Raw genomic sequence first — 19,365 nt, forward strand, 5'->3', positions numbered from 1 at the left:
GGCAGTGGAATATGAATAAATTATCCTACTTCAGGTATGCTCAGACAAACTGCCTACAGGTCGACATGGTAAATATAAGATAATTGGAGGTAGCTTGCTTCTCAGTGGAATAAGATCATAGCCTTCTCCTTTTGAACTGAGTGCCATAATTGTCTTGGACGGTGATGCACAGGGTGCTGTACTGTGTATGTAGCAGCTGATGTGAAGTAAATGTGACAAGTGTGTATTCTTTTGTTTCCCAGCCTATTTTTACAATGAGTGCTCAGCAGAGTCAGCTCAAGGATTTGAATCAGACTGGTTTCAGTGCGTTTCTGGGAAGCTATAGGGGTAATACTGTAAGTGAAATGTAGAATACCTCATTACTTAAAAATGTGTGCATGTTTCCATGGAGGCCTTTTGTGAGTTTTGTTTGTGTAGTTATAAGTGGCCAGCAGCGCTGCCATCATTTGGAAGATGTTTCCATAAAGAGGGTTTGCATGAGTAAAGGTTCAGACAGATCATTTGTCAGGACAGGGCTGGGTTATGATGAGACAAGTTACCATTAATCGAGACATCTTTGCACAAAATCATAAAAGACAGAAACCCTAGTTGTCCTGTCGCCTGAATAAAAACCTCCTCTCTAAATGACACAAACCTTTAGGAGACTTGATGCTGGTGATGTGCTGCCAAAGCAAACGTGCTGTGGGACACAACGGTGTTGGCACTTTCAAGTCCCGTGCTCCTTCCTGTAGCACACACAGCTTTCAGCTCCCGGTGAGGAGACGTGGTGCTGTCAAAAGAAAGTGTGTATGGTCTAGAAAAGTTTTGACATTAAAATGTCAAAACATAAACATTTAAACATAATCTCTCTACTTCTGGTGCGACACGCACAAAGTTATCGCAAGTTTCTACAGCAAAAAGACTAGTAATTAGTAGAAGATGTTGCATTACTAAAGTAACTGGAGTTTAATCAGATATAACTCTAAAGGAAGTGCTTGCTTCTAGCCCATTCAAGAATTAACATTTTTTGATAATAGATCCCACCAAATAGCCGATGTATTATAGCAGTAATATTGTAATCTTAATCCACTTTGGAAGTTACCAGTTTCAAATTGCTTTATCCTTTGCAGACATCCTTCTATCCAGAAAGATGCTTAGCAAAATAAAGAGTAAAATTTTAATTTAGTTTAAATGGTCTCTACAGAATTCACCTGACGAACTTTCACACTCACTGGCCTATGTGGCTATCGTTCTTCAAACAGCAGGGCCATTTGATGTTTTGCCTTCTTAGCTTGGCTATACTTTGTTCATTCCCCTTCCCATCTAAAATGGGGTTTTAGAGGTGGGTACCTGAGGAGAACAATCAGTGCAGACCACTGCACTTACAATTAAACAAACAATTACAGTTCTGCCTGACTGGGAAATGTGGTTCTGTGTCTTGTGAATGTCACTGCCCTGAAATTTTCTTTCCTCTTCTGCACCTACAGGCTGCTTTGCAGTTTCTAGAGGGCTATGGAAAAGAAGATATAACTCTAGCAGATTTAGAGGGAAATTCAAACTCTTTATGGACCATCAGCCCTCCCAGTAGAGAGAAAATGATACAGGGACTGCTGGATTTTTCAGCTGAGTTCACTGTAGTTCTTTCATGGAGCATTCAAAGGTAATTAACATGGCTGTTATGAGGTTGATGGATCATTTGCCAAGTGTTCAGTACGCAGAACGGTTCCAAGCTGCATTTTTTCTTTTTTTTTTCAGAAAATTCTGTTTTACTGCAGAGCAAAAAAAAAAACCTGAAAGTGAGAGGCAGAAAGACAGAAGGGACATTTGTTACCCAGGAAAACATTTGTTGCCTGAATCAAATTATGAGAAGTGGAGCCACTTCCAAGTACATTATTTAAAAAGGCAGGGTGGAGTTTTCAGTGGGACTTGAGGGGAAGGAAGAAAAAATAAGAACATTTTAGCCAGTTTTAGATGGGGATGTTCAAATAAACTGCCCCAAACAACAACCTTGTCAGCATTTATGGGAACTGAATACTCAGACCTCCTTAAGGCAGAAAAACTATGAGGAAACAGAAATGCTTGGTCCTCTTAAAGGAGTCTGGAACACAAACTATTTTTTAAATACACATATACTCAGATACTTTGTTATGTAAATAGCATAACAATGACACAGATCTGTTTTGTCAAGACCTTTGCCTCTTGTGGTTCCTTTGGCTTCAGTGAACTATTACTTTACAATGAAATTTTTGCAAGAGACAGCCTAGAATATAAAGTAGTTCCATACAGGCTAGAGCACACCCAGTCACTGAGGTGGTTTGTCGGCTACTGTCTGCCAGCTGGGATCCCTGTGGACTGCTGGATTAAACTGGAGTTAAGTCATCACTCCATGGAAATTAAGTACCTTTACAGCCCCAGTATCTACCTGTTTTGTTTGAAGTAGATGCTCGATTGTTATAGCAATCTTCAGCAAAAGACTGTGCCCAAGAAGCAGGTCAGCTGAATCACTATAGGAGCTCTGAACATGCTGGGTCAGTCCTTCCACAGTTAAAAACAGGCTTGCAAGGACTCTGCACCCTTAATACAGCTTTATTTGACCCCCCTTATTTTCCTGGAAGCATACAGTATTAGCTAGTGAATTACATCACTCCATCATTTCTGAACCTTATATTATTTTTTAGTACTGCTACTCAGTTTGCCCATATTCTTGCATAACTACAAACTTTTATACACTAGTTGAAAGAGTCCTTTTTCACCCTCAAATTATATCCGGTGGATTACATTGTGACCGAGAATGACTGAAAATGGTGAAGACTTACCACAGTGTCCTTCCACTTTTTCCCTGTAAAGGGAAACTGCTGTCTTTCCTCTAGGCCAGGAGACCACAAGAGTAAGAAGAGCCTTTTGTGTCGCTCAGGCCACATACACACTTTCTCCCAGGGACGGTTCTCTGCAGCTCAGGAGCTGCCTCACCCAGCCGCTGCGTCCTGACGCAGGGCACGACACAAGGCATTGTGCGAAAGCTGATCCTGCCCCAGCTGTGTTCTGCACTGGTGTCAAGACTGGAGGAAGGCATGGGGGTCCTATCAGCCTCTTAGCCACACATTTCTGCTGGGCTGAGGTTGGGCTTTGGGAAGCTGTAGCTGACTGCAGCATCCTTAGCTGCCCCGGCACAGAACATACGGTAACACAGGCAGTCCTGTTGCCCAAAGTCAGAGGAGGCAAGCTCCTTTTCCCATTCTGTTTTGACTGACATAATGAGCAAAATTATATTAATCTGTCATCATTACCCTGTGATGCATACAAAGGCATGGTCAGTTAGAAAACCACACCTTTAAGGCTGCTACATATCATCCATGGGAAAACACACCATCTCAGGTACAGGTAGCGTGATGCGTTAGCAAAGACTGGGATAGCCAGGGTCAGTGCAGTTAGACAGCTAGGTCTAGCATTCAGCAAACAAGTGTTTAGGTTATGTTCTCATCGCAGGCTGACAGTGTGTCTTCCCTTTTACTTACAACAGAAATCTCACCCTTGGTGCCAAAGCCGAAATAGCATCAGATAAACTTACCTTTGTTCTACCAGAGAACACCAGAAGAGATATTGCTACAATGATGTCTGGACAGCAACTGGAAAAGGTGTAAGTTATTTTCTTTACCTATTTATATGCAGACCTTCTCTTTTTAAACTTAATCTCCTAAGGAAGTCAGGCTTGCACAAGCGTATCATTTTTCTGCCCATCTACCCTCCTCTAATAAATGTTGAGCCTTGTTCAAGAAGGCCAACAGTATTGAAGTCATGTAATAGTAACATTAAAGGTAAAAGCTTATTTCTTATCATAAATGTAGGCTGAGAAGACCATGATCCATGAACACCACCACCAAGTATGGTGAAGCTATTACTTTTCTTTGATTTACTGGATAAGCACAAGTTTGTTAGAGTATATTCACAGTTAAACTCCCCTTTGAGTTACTTCAGTTTGACTTGATCTTGATTATTTTTTTGTTCTGAATAACCATCCAGACTGCATTTCTCATTGTTATTCTTGAATAGTATTAGATTGGCAAGGAAGCATTAAATCACTGCAGTCAAAGGGTAACATCTGCAGTCGTTTCTGACATCAGATCTTTTCCTGTAATGGAAATTCACAAGACAGAAAGAGCATGCTCTTCGTATGAATATCAAACGTTATTCTATGGATATTGCCTTATAGCATTAACAGCAGTGGTGCCTCCTTTCAGATTTGAAAGGAGTTTGGCTCTTCCTCTTCTGCCTGCTCGCTGGGGATTACTTTACAGCAGTAGTCTCTAAATACTGCTAAGCCAACACGTCATCCCTGAAAGCCACCTGATCTGATTTGTGGCCACAAGAGTTGAAAAGTTAAAGCTGAGGCCAGCTGGGATAGTGAAAACTCTGAGGGGTTCATATCTGTTAGTAGGTGGAAATGATATTTGTCTTTTCTGCACCCACGCACACTTGTACGTCCAAACAGACTGCTGTTGCACATCCGATCATTGCATTTAAAAAAATATTTTACGCCTCTTTTACTTTTCTGCTGTGTGAGAATACAGGAATATTTCCTAAGGTGATGTAGTGCCAAGGAGGGCAGATTTTGCTCTTTTGTGGGAAGTAGTAGTTCATTCGTAATTCTCTTTTTTCAGGACACAAGCAGTAACATAGAAGAAACACCTGCATTTGCCTGTGTTTCAATAATATTTTTCATTTAAGCTTTTTTTACATTGTCATAAAGAAAAAATGGTTGTGGCAGCTAGTAGCCATTTGACTACTTCAGCAGGGAGCTTTCTGCCACCACCTCTGCTGGGGCAACTTAGCTGCTGAACTCTTACCTATCTTTTGGGCCTGCTGCAGTGGTAAGGAGGGATTTTAAATTGGCCGCCTTTGTTCTTCCTCAGCCTGGTGTATGCAGTGTAGCAAAGTGTCACAGGACTTCCCTGAGAGCTCCCCTTCCCTAGAATTTTTCAGTCATTTGAGGAAAAAGTTAGGACAGTATCTCTGCTTCTAATAAAACATATCTCTCTCTGGATGCTGGTAATTATTCCCAGTTAAGGTGATTTAATTTTGAGTCCAATAATGAACTTTGAAATCCTACAAACTGTGAAAATATTTCCCGATGAAAGATTCTGGCAAAAATGCTCACTCTTTTCAGGTGTTATTACTGAAACATCTTGCAATTCTGAAGTAATAACTGTTCTCACCACATATTTTTCTAGCTACGTATTTTTCTAGCTTGTTTACTACCGGTGATGTGTTGCCCTTCTTTGTGCTGCTCATATAGCTGACTATAAGAGCAGCTTTGTTAAAAAGAGGAACAAAATATAAAGTCTACATTCCTTGCAAACACACATGCCCCAGGTGTGTGGGATTCATGGCGTGTGAATGGCGACATTATGGATAGAGCTCCCTGCTGAAGTACTGACAGAACATAGTTAATAAATCCAGCTAACTTTCAGATGTGACATCTGAATGCTATAAAATCATAGCTTAAGCCAAGAATTACTGGGAACTGTATATAGCTCTGCTAGGTATTTCTAAGTTATTTTAGAGGTATAAAAATATGAAATATTTGCTTTCTCATTTTTTCCAGAACGTTAGAGACAGTGTACCCATACTACATCAAGGCTCCTAGTGATTCTCTGGCAAAACCCATAAAGCAGCTATTGACAGGTATGTGTCCAGACCACGGAAGACAGAGTATGGTTGAAAGAAGTGCAACCCAGCACTCACACTTGCACACTCACTGAGCTGTTTTGGGACACCTCAGGCTGAAACGCACTTACAGAGGTTTCTACCTGGTACCTGCAAGCTTGGGGAGAGATGAGGTAGTACAGTATAAGGCAGAAAATGCATCTGGATTAATTTCAGCTTTGTATTTAATAAGGACTCTGAGGATGAAATCCAGCTCCTTTCTTTCAAGTCTGCTTTCAGGACTCACATTCCCTTGTTTTCTGAAGAAGTGATGACAAATTTCACTTCTCTGCATCTCTCCGCCACCTTACCACAAACAGTCAGTAGTGCTGCCTGTCTGCAAATGCAGCTCCTCAGCTTAAATAATGACACTGAATGATTATTTTTTTTTTTAGCTATTCCTTCCTTATCAGCCACAAAGAATCCAGTTTCGATAAATCATTGAATTTCAGAATGCTATTACCCAGTCAGACGCATACAGGTACTCACAGACATACAGAATACAAGCACCCGTGTACGCATACGTGCATGTGAAAAACTTGTTGGGTTGGAAGAGTAGGAACGAGTCTTTATCTAAGAACACTTTGCTCAACAGAGGTTAAATTTTGCACTCGGGCATAGTAGTAGTAGTATGTAGTACATTACTGCGTCGTACATCACTGTTCAAGGTTCGGTGAGCGTGATTAGATTAACTGGGAAAAATTATTATTGAGGCTGAACCTAGCTCTATGAGTAGCAATAAGTTACGAGTGCTTCACTGTCATTAGTCTCTTAATCTGAGATTCCTCAAAAGGGCTTTAATGTATACACTGCTAATGTGCGTTCCCCAGAGACCAGGAGGGCCAGAGTTCACCTCCTGTCTGTGCGATCAGTATGCGTAACAGGATAGTATGCTTCTCTTGAGATAAGAGAATAACATCTTTTATACCAATACATAAATGATTTACAGTGATAGTTTCACTTTGACATATAGAAGCCAACCACTATCCCTCCAGGTTAAATGTGTTTCTTTAGGCCTGAAATGCAGACATGCTGACTATCACTGATACTTTGGCCCAAAACTTATTGAAATGATTTGACTCTTGTATAGAAGAAAATGTAGGTGATATGAAAGATTTTACTTATTTAATAAACATTCAGATGAGATTTGCAGAAGGAAAACCGCAGAAGTCTAGATATTATGCTTTTGTACAGAAATAATGTAAAACGGGTTTTAGGAGAATTATGACGAACTTTTACTCCTACATTGCTCAGTCCTTTTATCATGCAGATATTTAAAGTATCTGACTCAAAACAGTTTGACTTTTGCGATTCTTGGTATATATATTAACATTTCTTTTTTTTCAATAGACTGCAGATGGGAAAACATTACGGTTTCCCTGGTCAAAAATGTGTCTGAGGAGGGAGTTCGTGAGTGGTGGGTTTTGAATCAGCTTGGAAAAAGATACAAAACATCTGAAGAGAGTCTTGAACTCTTCATATTCAGTGATAAAGTCAGTCCACCAAGCCTTGGATTCTTGGCTGGTTATGGGTAAGAAGAACTCTCTACGTAAAATTAAAGTAATGTAGATAAGGTAGAAGTAGAGTTGACACTATTTGCTCGCTTTGGGGTTTTATTTCTTTTTTTGTTGTTGTAGTGTTTGAACATCACAACATTTTGAAAAGGGGTTTTGTGAGATTTTCAAATTCATGTTTATCAATGTTATCTATAGAATGCTTCTTATTTGTAAGGAATGGTACTACCCTTGACACCTGCTCTCTACTGGGAAAAAAGGCAGAAACACCCTTCACACCAATTTCCTATTGATGTAAAATAGTTCAAAAGGTGTTAGTTTAGCTACAAGTCAACTTCTGCCCAAACTCTGCCCAGTTTTGACGACTTTCCCAATCTCGTAGCCAGGATCCTGGGTGCGAAACAGTTACGAAATACATCTCCACAGATAGAGGAAGGTGGGAGACTGTGCCTTCCTGGGACATATGCCTTTCTGGCACAATTTTGGAGAACGCCTCATAGGAGGATTATCAAGGGAGGACAGGTAAACGTTAGTCTGTCAACAGTTACATGCACTTTAATAGAAAATATTAGATACAAAACCTGACGGATCATTTGCCTTTAGCAGCCAGCAGTTGTCAAATTTCCCATTGTGACCTCCAGGCTGTAGCAGAACAGGATATGAGACCATCAGCAACTGGGTTAAACCATTTAAGTCAGCGGCTTCAGCTGTTTGTGCTCCCAGATTTCTGTGGTGTTTGAAGAGACCTTATTTTCCTTCATTGGGCAGCACAGCAGAAACAAGATCCTAATTAGAAGTTAATGTTCACTCAGCTGACAGACTACACTTAGCCGTGTAGATGACCTCCCTCACACTTGGCTGACCCTTTTTCAAGGCATTATTTGAACTCTCCTTTCTTTCTTTTCAGCATCATGGGACTATATGCCTCGGTTGTCCTGGTGATAGGGAAGTTTGTCCGTGAATTTTTCAGTGGGATCTCTCACTCCATCATGTTTGAGGAGCTACCCAATGTAGACCGAATCTTGAAGTTGTGTACTGACATTTTCTTAGTGCGGGAGACTGGAGAACTGGAACTAGAAGAAGACCTGTATGCCAAACTAATATTCCTGTATCGCTCACCAGAGACTATGATCAAGTGGACTAGGGAAAAAACTAATTGATCTCTTTGGTGTCACACTGCGAATCAAGTTGATTTCATCTGAATTTTAAAGGAAAAAATAAAGCACAATATTCTCTTAAGAGCTAAGCCTTTTATAGTTAGGTAGCAATGATTTTTCACTGAAGGAGTCCTGGAAGCTACGGCCTTAGGAATCCATGCTGCCTTTCAAATTAAGGATCAACAGTGAAGAAGGTTGGATGTTTTGTTGTTTTTAATGTGCCACTCCTCTACAATCTGGGGACTGATTTGTAATTTAATCAACAAAAAAGTTTGCATCTTTGTCTGGCTAATTTAATTCTCCAGACAATCATTACAACTTAAGGAGAAAAGGAGTGAACCCACAGATGACTCCAGTGTACCTTCTTAACGCTTTCTGGAGCCATACGGATTGGATTGTGCAATATGCTGTTGTACATCACTGACTTTCAAGCTACAGTAATGGGACGCTGACTAGCCTTCAGGACACCCAAGACCCAGGGCCGCAGTGGGAACTGAAGACATTCTAGCCATACCCATTTGTAGAAAAGCAGAGGTTTTGATGTACAAAGGACACTGTGGACAAGCCTCTGTTAGCAAAAAGAAAACAAGTAACAATCTCTTTAAATGCCTTATTTTATTTGTACAGTCACAGAAGACATTTCCACCAAACATCAATGACTTTTCTCAGGAAAAAAAAAAAAAGCAACTGAAACTTGACACTTCGTCAAGGTTAACTAATGGCTAGAATAATTATGGTGAATTATTAGGGTGTTCAGCTGGGCCATTCTCTTCAAAGTTACTGCTTTCCATTAGGTGAGAAAAGAAAGTGAATTCAATGACCTAAGGAGCTACTTCATTTCTTATAACCCTTTAAAGACTGAATAGTGTGTGCTTCTCTCTGCTCCCCATGACATGCTTTTTCCCATTTCGATGATTTAAGGCAACCATTGTTTTGCTGTTAGCTGATATTCTTCTTCCAGCGTTTCAGGTATACGAAAATGTTTACATATTCCAATTCACATTTTTACATCCGAGACGGGTTTTTTTTAAGTTCCCAAATATAGATGAACATATGAGCTTGAAAAATGGCCTTTTTCTTAAATTACTATTATTAGTGACACAAATGGCTCATTAGAGAACATAGTAGCATGAAAATTTGCAATTGCAGTGTAGGTTTCATTCCATGTTAAAAAAATTATTGAGAAAAAAAATCATTGAGTGGGTAAGGTATGTTAAAAGGGTATACTGTGTAGTTTTGATTCAGTAACGACTTAAAATAAAGCACATGTTGCAAAGTCATTTTAGAAGTATTTTTTCCTCTGCCTTTTTACATGAAATGGGAAAAGTTTGACATTCTTCTAACTCTGTGACAAATAAATCTCTCTCTTGTAGTTAGCTGCTATTTATTATACAAATGATTAGTTAATCACCGGAAAGAAACTAATACAACATAATTTGCTGGCACATTTTACTGCAGAACTTCATAAAACAGCACAATTAAATGAAGCTGCAATTTACTCTGCTGAGTGCTTCCATGACAAATGCTGTCACATCCATTCTATACTGTGAAAACTAACATTTTGAGCACCATGAAGTGCACAAAATAAAAATCGCTTCATCATATTGTAACAATAAAATCATTTGGTGACTGGAACTCACTGGAAGACAACCTGATTTCCTCTGAAGCGTAACGGAAAGGTGGCTGCTCATACAGCCAGGCAGCATTCCCAGCTGGAGGGTTTTGCTCCATTTCTTCCATAGGACCTGTGAATGAAAATCAAAATATACACAGCAGCCCTGGCACAGCATCCAACAGGGATGCTAAAAAGTCCTTTGTGGTTAGATGGATCCTCACCTGGGTGTTCAGTGATATTAAGGCGAGCAGGACTTGAAGGAGAAGCGTGAAGGGTGTAATGTGTTTCTAAAGGTACCAGCCAGCAGAACCATGCTGGCCACAGTTGGTCCTGGCTCCCTTCCTTGTTCCTTGTCTTCAACAGGCACTTCCTTTCTGGTGAGAAAAATCTATCTGCAGAATGAGCTGTACAGTTACTTCAGCTTTGCAGAAATGTGCTGCACTTTCTTTCATGGATTGATCAAACTTTGAAAATAAAAGGATTCTTCTGTTGGTTTTTTTTATTTACTTTTTTAAAAACAACCTATAGTCAAACTGGTGACACGGACTGGATAGCTAACTACAAGAGGTGATAAGTGTACTGCTGATGACCATCCTTTGAGCCCAGCCATCCAGATAAAGTCAAATTGGCAGCCAATGTCTAGTGGCATTCTTTAGGGAATCAGTATTGGGACCAGTACTATCTAATGCTTTTATTAACAACTTGGAGGACACGACAGAGTGCACTTTCAGCAAGTTTGTGGACCACACCAAATCTGGGTCTGGGGAGGTTTGTGTCAGCTGCCCTCCTGGGTCATGGGGTGGGCAGTTGTTAACAGGGAGGGCAGGACTGCCTTTCAATGTGCACCTCAAAATGCTGGAGAAGTATGCTGCCAGGTACTTCATGAAGTTCAGCTAAGACAAATGCAAAGTCCTTCATCTGAGGCAGACTAACCCCATGCAGCAATTCAGACTGGGTAGGTGGGTAGGGAGCAGCTTCTCAATAAAAGGAGCCAGCACCAAGAGTGGGAGTTGCATATATATCAGCAGCGTGCCTTTGAGGCAAAGAAAACAACAGCATACTGGGCTGCATTTACAAAAGCACAGCTGAAAGTAAAGGGAATTTATTAGTCCACTCTATTCAGCACTTGTGAGACCACATCTGGAGAACTGCATGCAGGTTTGGGGTCTCCAGTGCAAGAAAGACACTGGCACACTGGAGTGAATCTGGCAGAGGGCTGGAGAACACAACGTGCAAGGAGGGGCTGAGGGAGCTGGGCTTGTTCAGCCTTGAAAAGGAGAAGTCCAAGGGGAGAGTTTACTGGTGTCTGCAACTACGTAATGGCAAGGTATAGAAAAGGTGGATCCAAGCTCTGCGGTGCTGCACAACGATAGATCAAGAGGCAACAGACAAAAGTTGCAACAAGGGAAGGTCTGATTAAATAGGAGGAAAACTCTTTTCACCATAAGGGTGGTCAAACGCTGGAGCAAGTGCCCAGAGAAGCTGTGGGATCCTCAGTCTTGGGGGTTTTCAAAACTTGACTGGACAGGCCCTGAGCAACCTGTTGTAACTGGCAATGCTTTGCATGGGAGGTTTGACCTGAAGCCTCCTGAGGTCCTTTGCAATGTGAATTATGCCACAGTTTTAGGATTCTGCCAGAGACATTGCAGCTTATCAAAAACAGTGTATTGGCTGCTGTAACAAGCACCTCCAAAATGTCAGAATAGAGTCATCGGGTCCAAAGCAACAGTATAGTTATACAGAAATACTTGTACCTACAGACATACCTCAGTAAGCCCCTCTGCCCAATTTTTCACAGCTGAGCACTGCCAGGGAAAGGTCCTGTTTTCCCTCTTCCATCCTTGTAACCAAGAACTTTTGGCTCACAAGATGGTAACGTAAGCCCTTACCTATACAAATGGACTGAACTGGATGGATGGGATTGACTGGCCTTTTAGAAGGCTACCAGGTCAGACTTAAAATAGATGCTTGTGGTTATTTTCCCAGGTTTAAGGCACCTTCCTGTTTTGTTCAATACAGGAGCAATTCTTCAATGCAATAAGCCTAGGTAGAAAAACCAGCCTTAAAATAAAATCAATTTTGTTTTATAAGAATTAATGTTTTTACTTTCCTTACAGAACTTGGTATTTTAGTGTTTCCAAAGAAGCTGCAGGTTCAAAGCTGCACCAGGGGAGGTTTAGACTGGACATTAGGAAGCATTTCTTTACCAAGAGGGTGGCCAAACACTGGAATGAGATTGCCAGAGAGGTGGTTGATGCCCCAAGCCTGTCAGTGTTCAAGAGGCATTTGGGCAATGCCCTTAATAACATGCTTTAACTTTTGGTGAGCCCTGAATTGGTCAGGACTAGATGGTTGTTGTAGCTCCCTTCCAACTGAAATAGTCTCTGCTATTCTATTCTCTTACTCAATGTCAGCAGTAATAAATTTCATGTTTGTGGCAGTGTCACAAAAGGCATTTTTCCAACCTAGCCCACAGCTTTTGTGAAAAGAAATTGCAAAATCATTTCCTTGTGGCACTGAACTATGCTGATAGTCCACACACCTACGCTTGCACCAAGGAGAGTCAGAGTGCTGAACCTATGCTTTTCTGACCATTCATACTGTTAAAGGAGGATGAACCTCAACATAAGATCACTTTGCTCAGGGACTTGTCCAGTTGTGGTCTGACAGTCTCCAAAGGTGGCAACGTCACAAACCCTTCAGTCTGTCCCAGTGCTTAACCACCCTCAAGGTGAACAGAGGTTTTCGACATATCCGTCTGGATTCCTTTCTTGCAGCTTTGTAGCATGTCAACTTGTCCCTTCTGCTCAGGGAACCATTGTGTGTTTAAAGTGTTGAGTGGCCAGGGTTCAGACACCCTCAGCTCTGCTGCCCAGAGGACAGAGGACCATCAGAGGACCTCTCTGGAAGTGGCCTGGCCACGAGGTGCTTCTTCAGACACCCCAGACCTTGGCCCAGTGAGCTAGCTAGCAGGTAACCACAGCTACCTGCCAACTGAAGGAGAAATTCGCAAAATGCAGATCACCTTATGGTTACCACATAGAAACAGTGTTGTGATTAATAGAACCAGCCTGATGCACACATTTACCAAAGAGTACAGCTCCTCTGTTTAGCTGGCAGGAATGTTGTTTTCCAGGTGCTGGCAGAGGACATGCTGATTCTGACGTGTTTCTTCAGGAAACGGTGGCATGGCCTGTTTCTCGGTCCAAGCTGGAGAACCAGGCATGGAGGAAGGAGGCCAAGTCTGATGAGATCTAATGCTGGCAACCTTACTTTGAGTTCTTCACAAATTTAGTGAATGCTCGGTCCAAGAAGTGTTTGGACCATTTCCCGAGTGCTTGGCCATCACCTTTATGCAGGAGCTTCACTTTACTTGAGAGCCAGGAGACTAAAGGAATTTTTTTTTTCTGATTCCTGCAGTGCTCTCTCCAAAATTCTTGAGCTCCCAGGGGAGGTGCTACTGCCTGGAAAGCACCAAGTGGCTTGTTCCAGTAAATGTCACTGAGGTGCTGCATCAGGACAACAGCAACCTCCCAACCCCGCTGCTCCTGAGCAGATCAGCCTGCTCTCTTACATGAAATAAGGTGCCAAAGAGGGGTTGTCCCTGGGGTCTGCTCCTAGTGCATGCTTGCAGGGTCCGTGCGCCTTTGCCGTACACCATGCACTTGTGGCTGCTCTCTTTATACCACATTTTTGATTCTCCTACACAACAGCCAATGCCAGAAGACAAAAAAGCCATAATTCTTTGTGCATTGTTACCACACCAAGGTGTCCCCGGTTACCATTCTCTCTTGCAATTAAATAAATAAATGCTAACTATGCTACCTGAAAATGGACCCCCTCAGCAGTTTCTGCCTTGGCTTCACTCCTGTGTAGGAAAAGGGCATGCAGCTGAGTGGCCAGGGGAGACCCAGAGCTGAACACTACTTTCTGTTTCCTCGCCTTCCCACAAACTCACCTTTTAAACTGAAGCAGCTGCTTTTTTTTTTAACCCAGTTTTCTGGTGAGGTTATACTTTGCCTCTGTGAGAGTCAGCACTCATTAGCCAGAGGGGTGAAAGGCCATCACAGTTGTCAGCACCACATTGACAGAAAACATGTTCTCATACTGCCCCCTCTCCTAGCAAACCCAGGTGGTTCCTGCAGCATCAAGCACTAAATTGAAGATGATCCAGTTTTCTGTAGCTTCAGGTTTGGCAGCCCTGACTCACTCATAGTGCTGCACTTTCGTTTCTCCACCACATTGTGAAAACTGTGTTTCAGCTACAGCAGTTCTTACAGCAACCATGTGGTGCGCATCACCCTGCATTTCCCTCATTGATCCCTGTTGTTGAACACAGGTTCCAGGCCACTTATTCCCATCCAGCCAACCTGTGCAACCCTGCACTAATAGGCAAGGCAGAGCAAGGACACCCGTGTGAAGCCTGTGGGCATTTTACACCCCCCCCATCCCCACCCCGTGCTGTAAGGTAACAGGGAGCTGACTGTAAATTCAGTAAAGATTTTCTGCTATTTCAAATAGACTTTTTTCAGAGATGAGGAAAATGGCTTGGCCGAGGAGGTGATGTCATATTTACTGAAGTTTCAGTCTTATCCCATTTCCAGCATTTAACCAGTAACATTGTTTAAAAAGACACCACTTACTTAAAATCAAAGTGCTCACATTTCAGCAGGCTGTGACTGCTGGGGATGCAGGACAGGCTTCCCTGGTCCCACGGCAGGGACGCACCCCATGTGGCCACAGCCACAAACCAACTTGGACTTCAGCTCCAAGCTCAATAGCAGCTTGTGTTCTCAATAAAAGCCAAGAGGTTCACAAAAAAGTTAGACTAAGGAGCTGAGCCCTGGGAAAAAGCCGCATGTCACTCAGACCTGACAGTCTGATCCTGCCCCAGTGCCAGTGGGTGAGGCAGAGGCAAGGCTGGGGCATGAGCATCTCCCAGCCATAGCGTTGCCTCCGTTCACATGCCTCTGCATTTTAACATGGCAGCATTAGACTTGTGTCACCAGTGCCTTCAGAGACAAACAGGTGTTTCAATTAATTCTCTCACTTTTTCGCTGAAAAAAAGAAGAAAAAACTTCACTAATCAAAGGGTTTTTCTTAAGGAATTTGGGATTGTACTTCATGGTAGGAGCAATGGCTATGCAGCTTCTTCAGGCAAAAGATAAAGCCTGCGCTCCCAAGACATGATTTAAATTGGTGTGTACCTAAAATGTATCATTTATATTGGCCATTCCTGCATCTTTGACCATTCCTGCCTCTTTAGCCATTCCAAGAGACAAAGCATAAACCCCTCATATCTTCACTTTTTTCCTTTACTACAAGATAGCAGAATCACCACCAGCATTGTTTCCCCCAGACGACAAGGAACAAAGAAACCTGCTGGTTTTCTTTCCCAGCCTATGAATGCTTTTTTACTCCCTCGTTACACCCATCGATGGCCCTGACATAACCTCAGAAAACAGCAGGAGAAGCAGATTTCAGCTGCAGTGTGTTTTCCTCCATCTGTTTAGGGCCTGTACGTGCTCATGCACGTGCTGGTGTTAGTTTGTAAGTCAGTGCAAGGACGGCTGCTCTGACAACACACCCAGCGCAGTAACACCAGGCGTCCCAGAAATCCCACTTGCGTGTGTGACAAGGCAAGCTCCCCATGTTTGTGTAATCGAAGCATTTGTGGGTTTCCCTGATCTGCTAAACTGGCTAATCCCTGGGCAATGCTGTGAGGGTAAAACTGCTGCTGCTCTGTGCAATATTTAAACAGTATTTCTACTCTGGGTGCATATGGGCTATTTTAGATCATTTTTTGTAGCTTCTTTCTTGAGAGGAAGGAAAACAGAGGTGATCTAATGCTTTATTAAAAGCTTGTGGAAAGCAAGAGCATAGCAACCTGTGAGCATGCAACAGGAAAAGCAGGTTCCCCATTTAGTGGCCAAGGGAGCAGAAGCTATGAGTGCAGTACATCCCTGCCCCACTGTGCTGAGGGGCTTCTCCTACAGGTTTTTTTAGGGTACATTAAGAATTATGGTGGACAATTAGGACAGCAGAAAAAGAGCTGGAGGAGAAATAGTAGTCAGAATCATTCAGTCAGACTCTTATGATTGAAGGAACTCCTTCAATCCAGTGTTTCAAGTTGACAAACTTGAATGAGAAATCATTCGCAACATAGCTTCAAGATTTGCCTGAGGGATGTGCTGCACAAGTCGAAAGCCAAGAGAAAGGCCACATAAGTGGTCACCAAACACCTCTTCTTGCCTCTCCAGGCCTGACAGGCACCTCCCAACACCAGTTCCACTGACTGCTAATTAGAGCTGTTATTAAAACAGAGATCTAATGAAAAAAATCTTTTGCAATGGGCAAGACTAGTTGGACAATGACTGATGACCAGGGCACCTGCAGACTTTCCTCTCTCAAGAATAACTGGGGGATTATTCACGTATAAGGGAAACTTCCTCCCTCCTCAATATGCAGAAATGACCTATATGCTTGCAACCAGCAAAATGCATGAAATTAAAATCCCAACCCTGTCCCTGCCCAGGCTCCAAGAACACCAGACCACGAGCCCAAGCCAGCATCAGTTCTCTAAAGGGGCACACATCACATACAGAGCTCAGATGTATTATGACCACCTCTTCCTGCCTCCCCTCACTGGTGTCATCACACATAGTCCTTTTATTTCCTTCTCCTGCTCCTTTCTCATTGCCTTCAGCACCGCTAGATATGGGGTGCCACAATTGAACACATCAGTATCTCCTGCTGGTGTAAAGCTCTTGGTGCTGGGGTTGCAACCCAAACCTCTTTCAAAGGCTTTGGTGAGACGGTATCATTTTTCAGAGGGAATCTGGTCTTACTGTGAGGAATTTGACACCTTCACAGGGCCTGAGGCAGCCCAGCTGTGCCGGGGTGTATGCTGCTACACTGCTGGATGCCAGCTAATGCCTGCTATGCAACTTTAGCATCTGGTCTCATATGCTCATGTAGCAGCAGCGCACACATGAAACACATGCATACATGGACATTGTGCATCTGTGCGTGTGCGTGTGTGTGCATGTCTTCTTTTTTAATTGCACAGGACTGCCGTATTGACTATCATTAACTTTTCAAGCTGCTGCCTCCTGCAGCCTGTGCTGGGGTGGAAGAGGGAGCTGCCAGCAGACACAGACGGCCCATGACGACGTGACCATTAGAACCCTCTAACAAACATTTGGGGAAAGCACATTTTTAACATTGTGGTGGCAGGAGTGAGGTAATGCAGTAAAATATTAATGAACCCTTTCAGCTGACAGCTCTAAATACATTGTAGAGGCTAAACTTTGGATGTCAAGACAGTGTATTAACTACATATTCATCCAGCTATAAAATCCTCCCTGTTTTAACCAACGCTGGGGAGAGGTGGGAGGGAGAGAGAAGGGGGGGATCAGAGACAGGAAAAGAGAAGGCCAGCCATAAAAATCATTGTATTTTAAAAGGAAGCACATGGAAGGCTTCAACAAAAATTGGATGGTACCCTCCCCCTTTTCAAAGGTAAAGGATTCTACTCTTCTAAACGTACCTTTTAAAGGTCCAAAATACTCTCCCTCACAAAGAGACAATAAGGATGAGCTCCAGATACTCCAAGCTTGATACAACACCATGTTACCTGGCCTGCAAAAAGGCAAATGGGATATGCAAAAGTGCTTTCATATGTTTTTATTCTTAGTCCATAGCTCATCATCAGCTGAGCACAAACATGGAACTCACTGCTGATGACTTTGGAGATGAGCAGAAATAGAGATGAAACTGCTTTTGGCCTTGTTATGCAAAGGGGAAGAAAAAAAAAAGAAAACAGATTAAGGAACAAATAGTTAGATGAGAAGGAACTTCAAGGAATGCTTCTATCTACCAATTGTTTTGCTGGCCAAATAAACCAGGTATATTACTTAAGTCTGCTTCAAAGGGGCACCTAGAGGACAAAATTTTTCACTGTTTCATGGCTTAACTCTGCTTGCTCTCTTCTTTGTGCTAATGAGAATGACGTGGCTTTTATGGCTGGGCTCTCTGGCCCTTGTCATCAAGTCTCACATGTGCCAGCTCTCAGATCCCCTTCACTGCCCCTTACAAACCTGCACAAATTCAGAGCTGCCAGGGCCCTGCTGCAGAGCTCCCAATGCCAGCGAGCCCAGCCTCCTCCCTGGTGATTCCAGCCCATCTCCAGCCCCAAGCATCCCCTGCACAGGCAGGCTACTGCTCCTGCACTAGCACAAGGCATGGGGAGAGATGGAGCAAAGGTTCTGCTATGAAATGCCACTGTCGTACTCCCATCCTAGTAAAAGACACTGTGAAAAAACTGAGGAAATCTAACAGAACAAAAGGTACGGCAATGCAAAACAAAAATGACTGAAGGTCATTTATGTGATCAAGGAGGCAAGATGCATTTCAGATGGATTTGTGCATCATTCTTTTTGATGTTTATCTGTCTGAGCTATTTCTTTCGCAGTACTCAGCCCATCTGGTAATTAGCTTATGATGTGTGGATTCAAAACACATCCTTAGTACTTTGTAGATGAAGTAATATTTCTCCTGCTTGTTTTGCGTAGACTCCACAGCCATTCCTCCAGGGCTGTGGGATTTATGTAGCTACTTCAACTACTTTCAGCCTAACAAAAAACCAAACAAACCCAAATGGTTGGTGGTCTTGGTCAGGGTCCAAATGACAGAAGGGCACTGGTCTTCGGTGTTCACCAGGGTTTCTGACAGAAGCTGAGTCTCCTGTGCAAGAAGGTAGATGCTTAGAACACAACCTTGCATTTCTCTATTCCCCTGCTCCAGCCATCCCTTCCCATGCTTGATCTCAGATGACCAAGCATAGATTCAGATGGCCCTGACTCTCCTCTCAAAGGCATCCAGAGAGGTGCTCCTTATGCTGAGCACTTGCTCAAGGTGTTGTGGGCAGAGGCTGGAGGCACCAAGCAAGGTAGCCAGGCCCAAAGAGAGGGTGCCTCCTTCTGCTGAGCTTTGTAGGAAACACCTCTGAACCAGCTGTCCCAGATACAGGCTGAGGAAGCCAATTTCAATCCCTGCAATCTAAGGTAGAGTCCTTTTTCCTGTGGCCAGGCTCAATGACACCCATGCAGGAAGCTCAGGCTCCTGGACAAGAAGTAAAGAGCAAGCCATATAGAGCAGTGAAGATGGCATCTTCCCCATCAGCTGCCTCTGAGCAATACATTGGAGCATTTTCTTGCAGCTCAGCACAGCACGCTGAGCTTTCCTTCATTCCCAACTACAAGAGCATGAGCTACAGGAAAAAGGATGAAGGGATCTGGGGGAGCAGGCTGACTACACAGGCTCCCACACAACCAACTCGAAAGGGGGTAAACCTATTCTAGGGCTTAGTGACTCAGGAAAGAGCTTTTCTGCCTTG

The 19,365-nt window shown here is 43.0% G+C and overlaps 1 protein-coding gene across 9 annotated transcripts in view; it reads left to right on the forward strand.

Annotated features, from left to right (window-relative positions):
- PIEZO2 (piezo type mechanosensitive ion channel component 2) overlaps positions 1-9,633 on the forward strand; it is a 311,173-nt gene extending 301,540 nt beyond the window's left edge. For all 9 annotated transcript variants that reach the window (XR_012659159.1, XM_075084668.1, XM_075084662.1 and 6 more), the window contains 6 exons: positions 243-335; positions 1,467-1,639; positions 3,500-3,616; positions 5,582-5,661; positions 7,033-7,213; positions 8,104-9,633. Coding sequence is in view for 8 of the 9 variants with exons in the window: in XM_075084668.1 (XP_074940769.1) it covers positions 243-335; positions 1,467-1,639; positions 3,500-3,616; positions 5,582-5,661; positions 7,033-7,213; positions 8,104-8,356 (897 nt within the window). In the remaining variant the exon portion in view is untranslated. The remainder of the gene's footprint in view (positions 1-242; positions 336-1,466; positions 1,640-3,499; positions 3,617-5,581; positions 5,662-7,032; positions 7,214-8,103) is intronic.
- Positions 9,634-19,365: the final 9,732 nt, after the last annotated feature.

This window comes from Phalacrocorax aristotelis, chromosome 2, assembly GCF_949628215.1.
Source record: "Phalacrocorax aristotelis chromosome 2, bGulAri2.1, whole genome shotgun sequence".
Classification (NCBI taxonomy): Eukaryota; Metazoa; Chordata; class Aves; order Suliformes; family Phalacrocoracidae; genus Phalacrocorax; species Phalacrocorax aristotelis.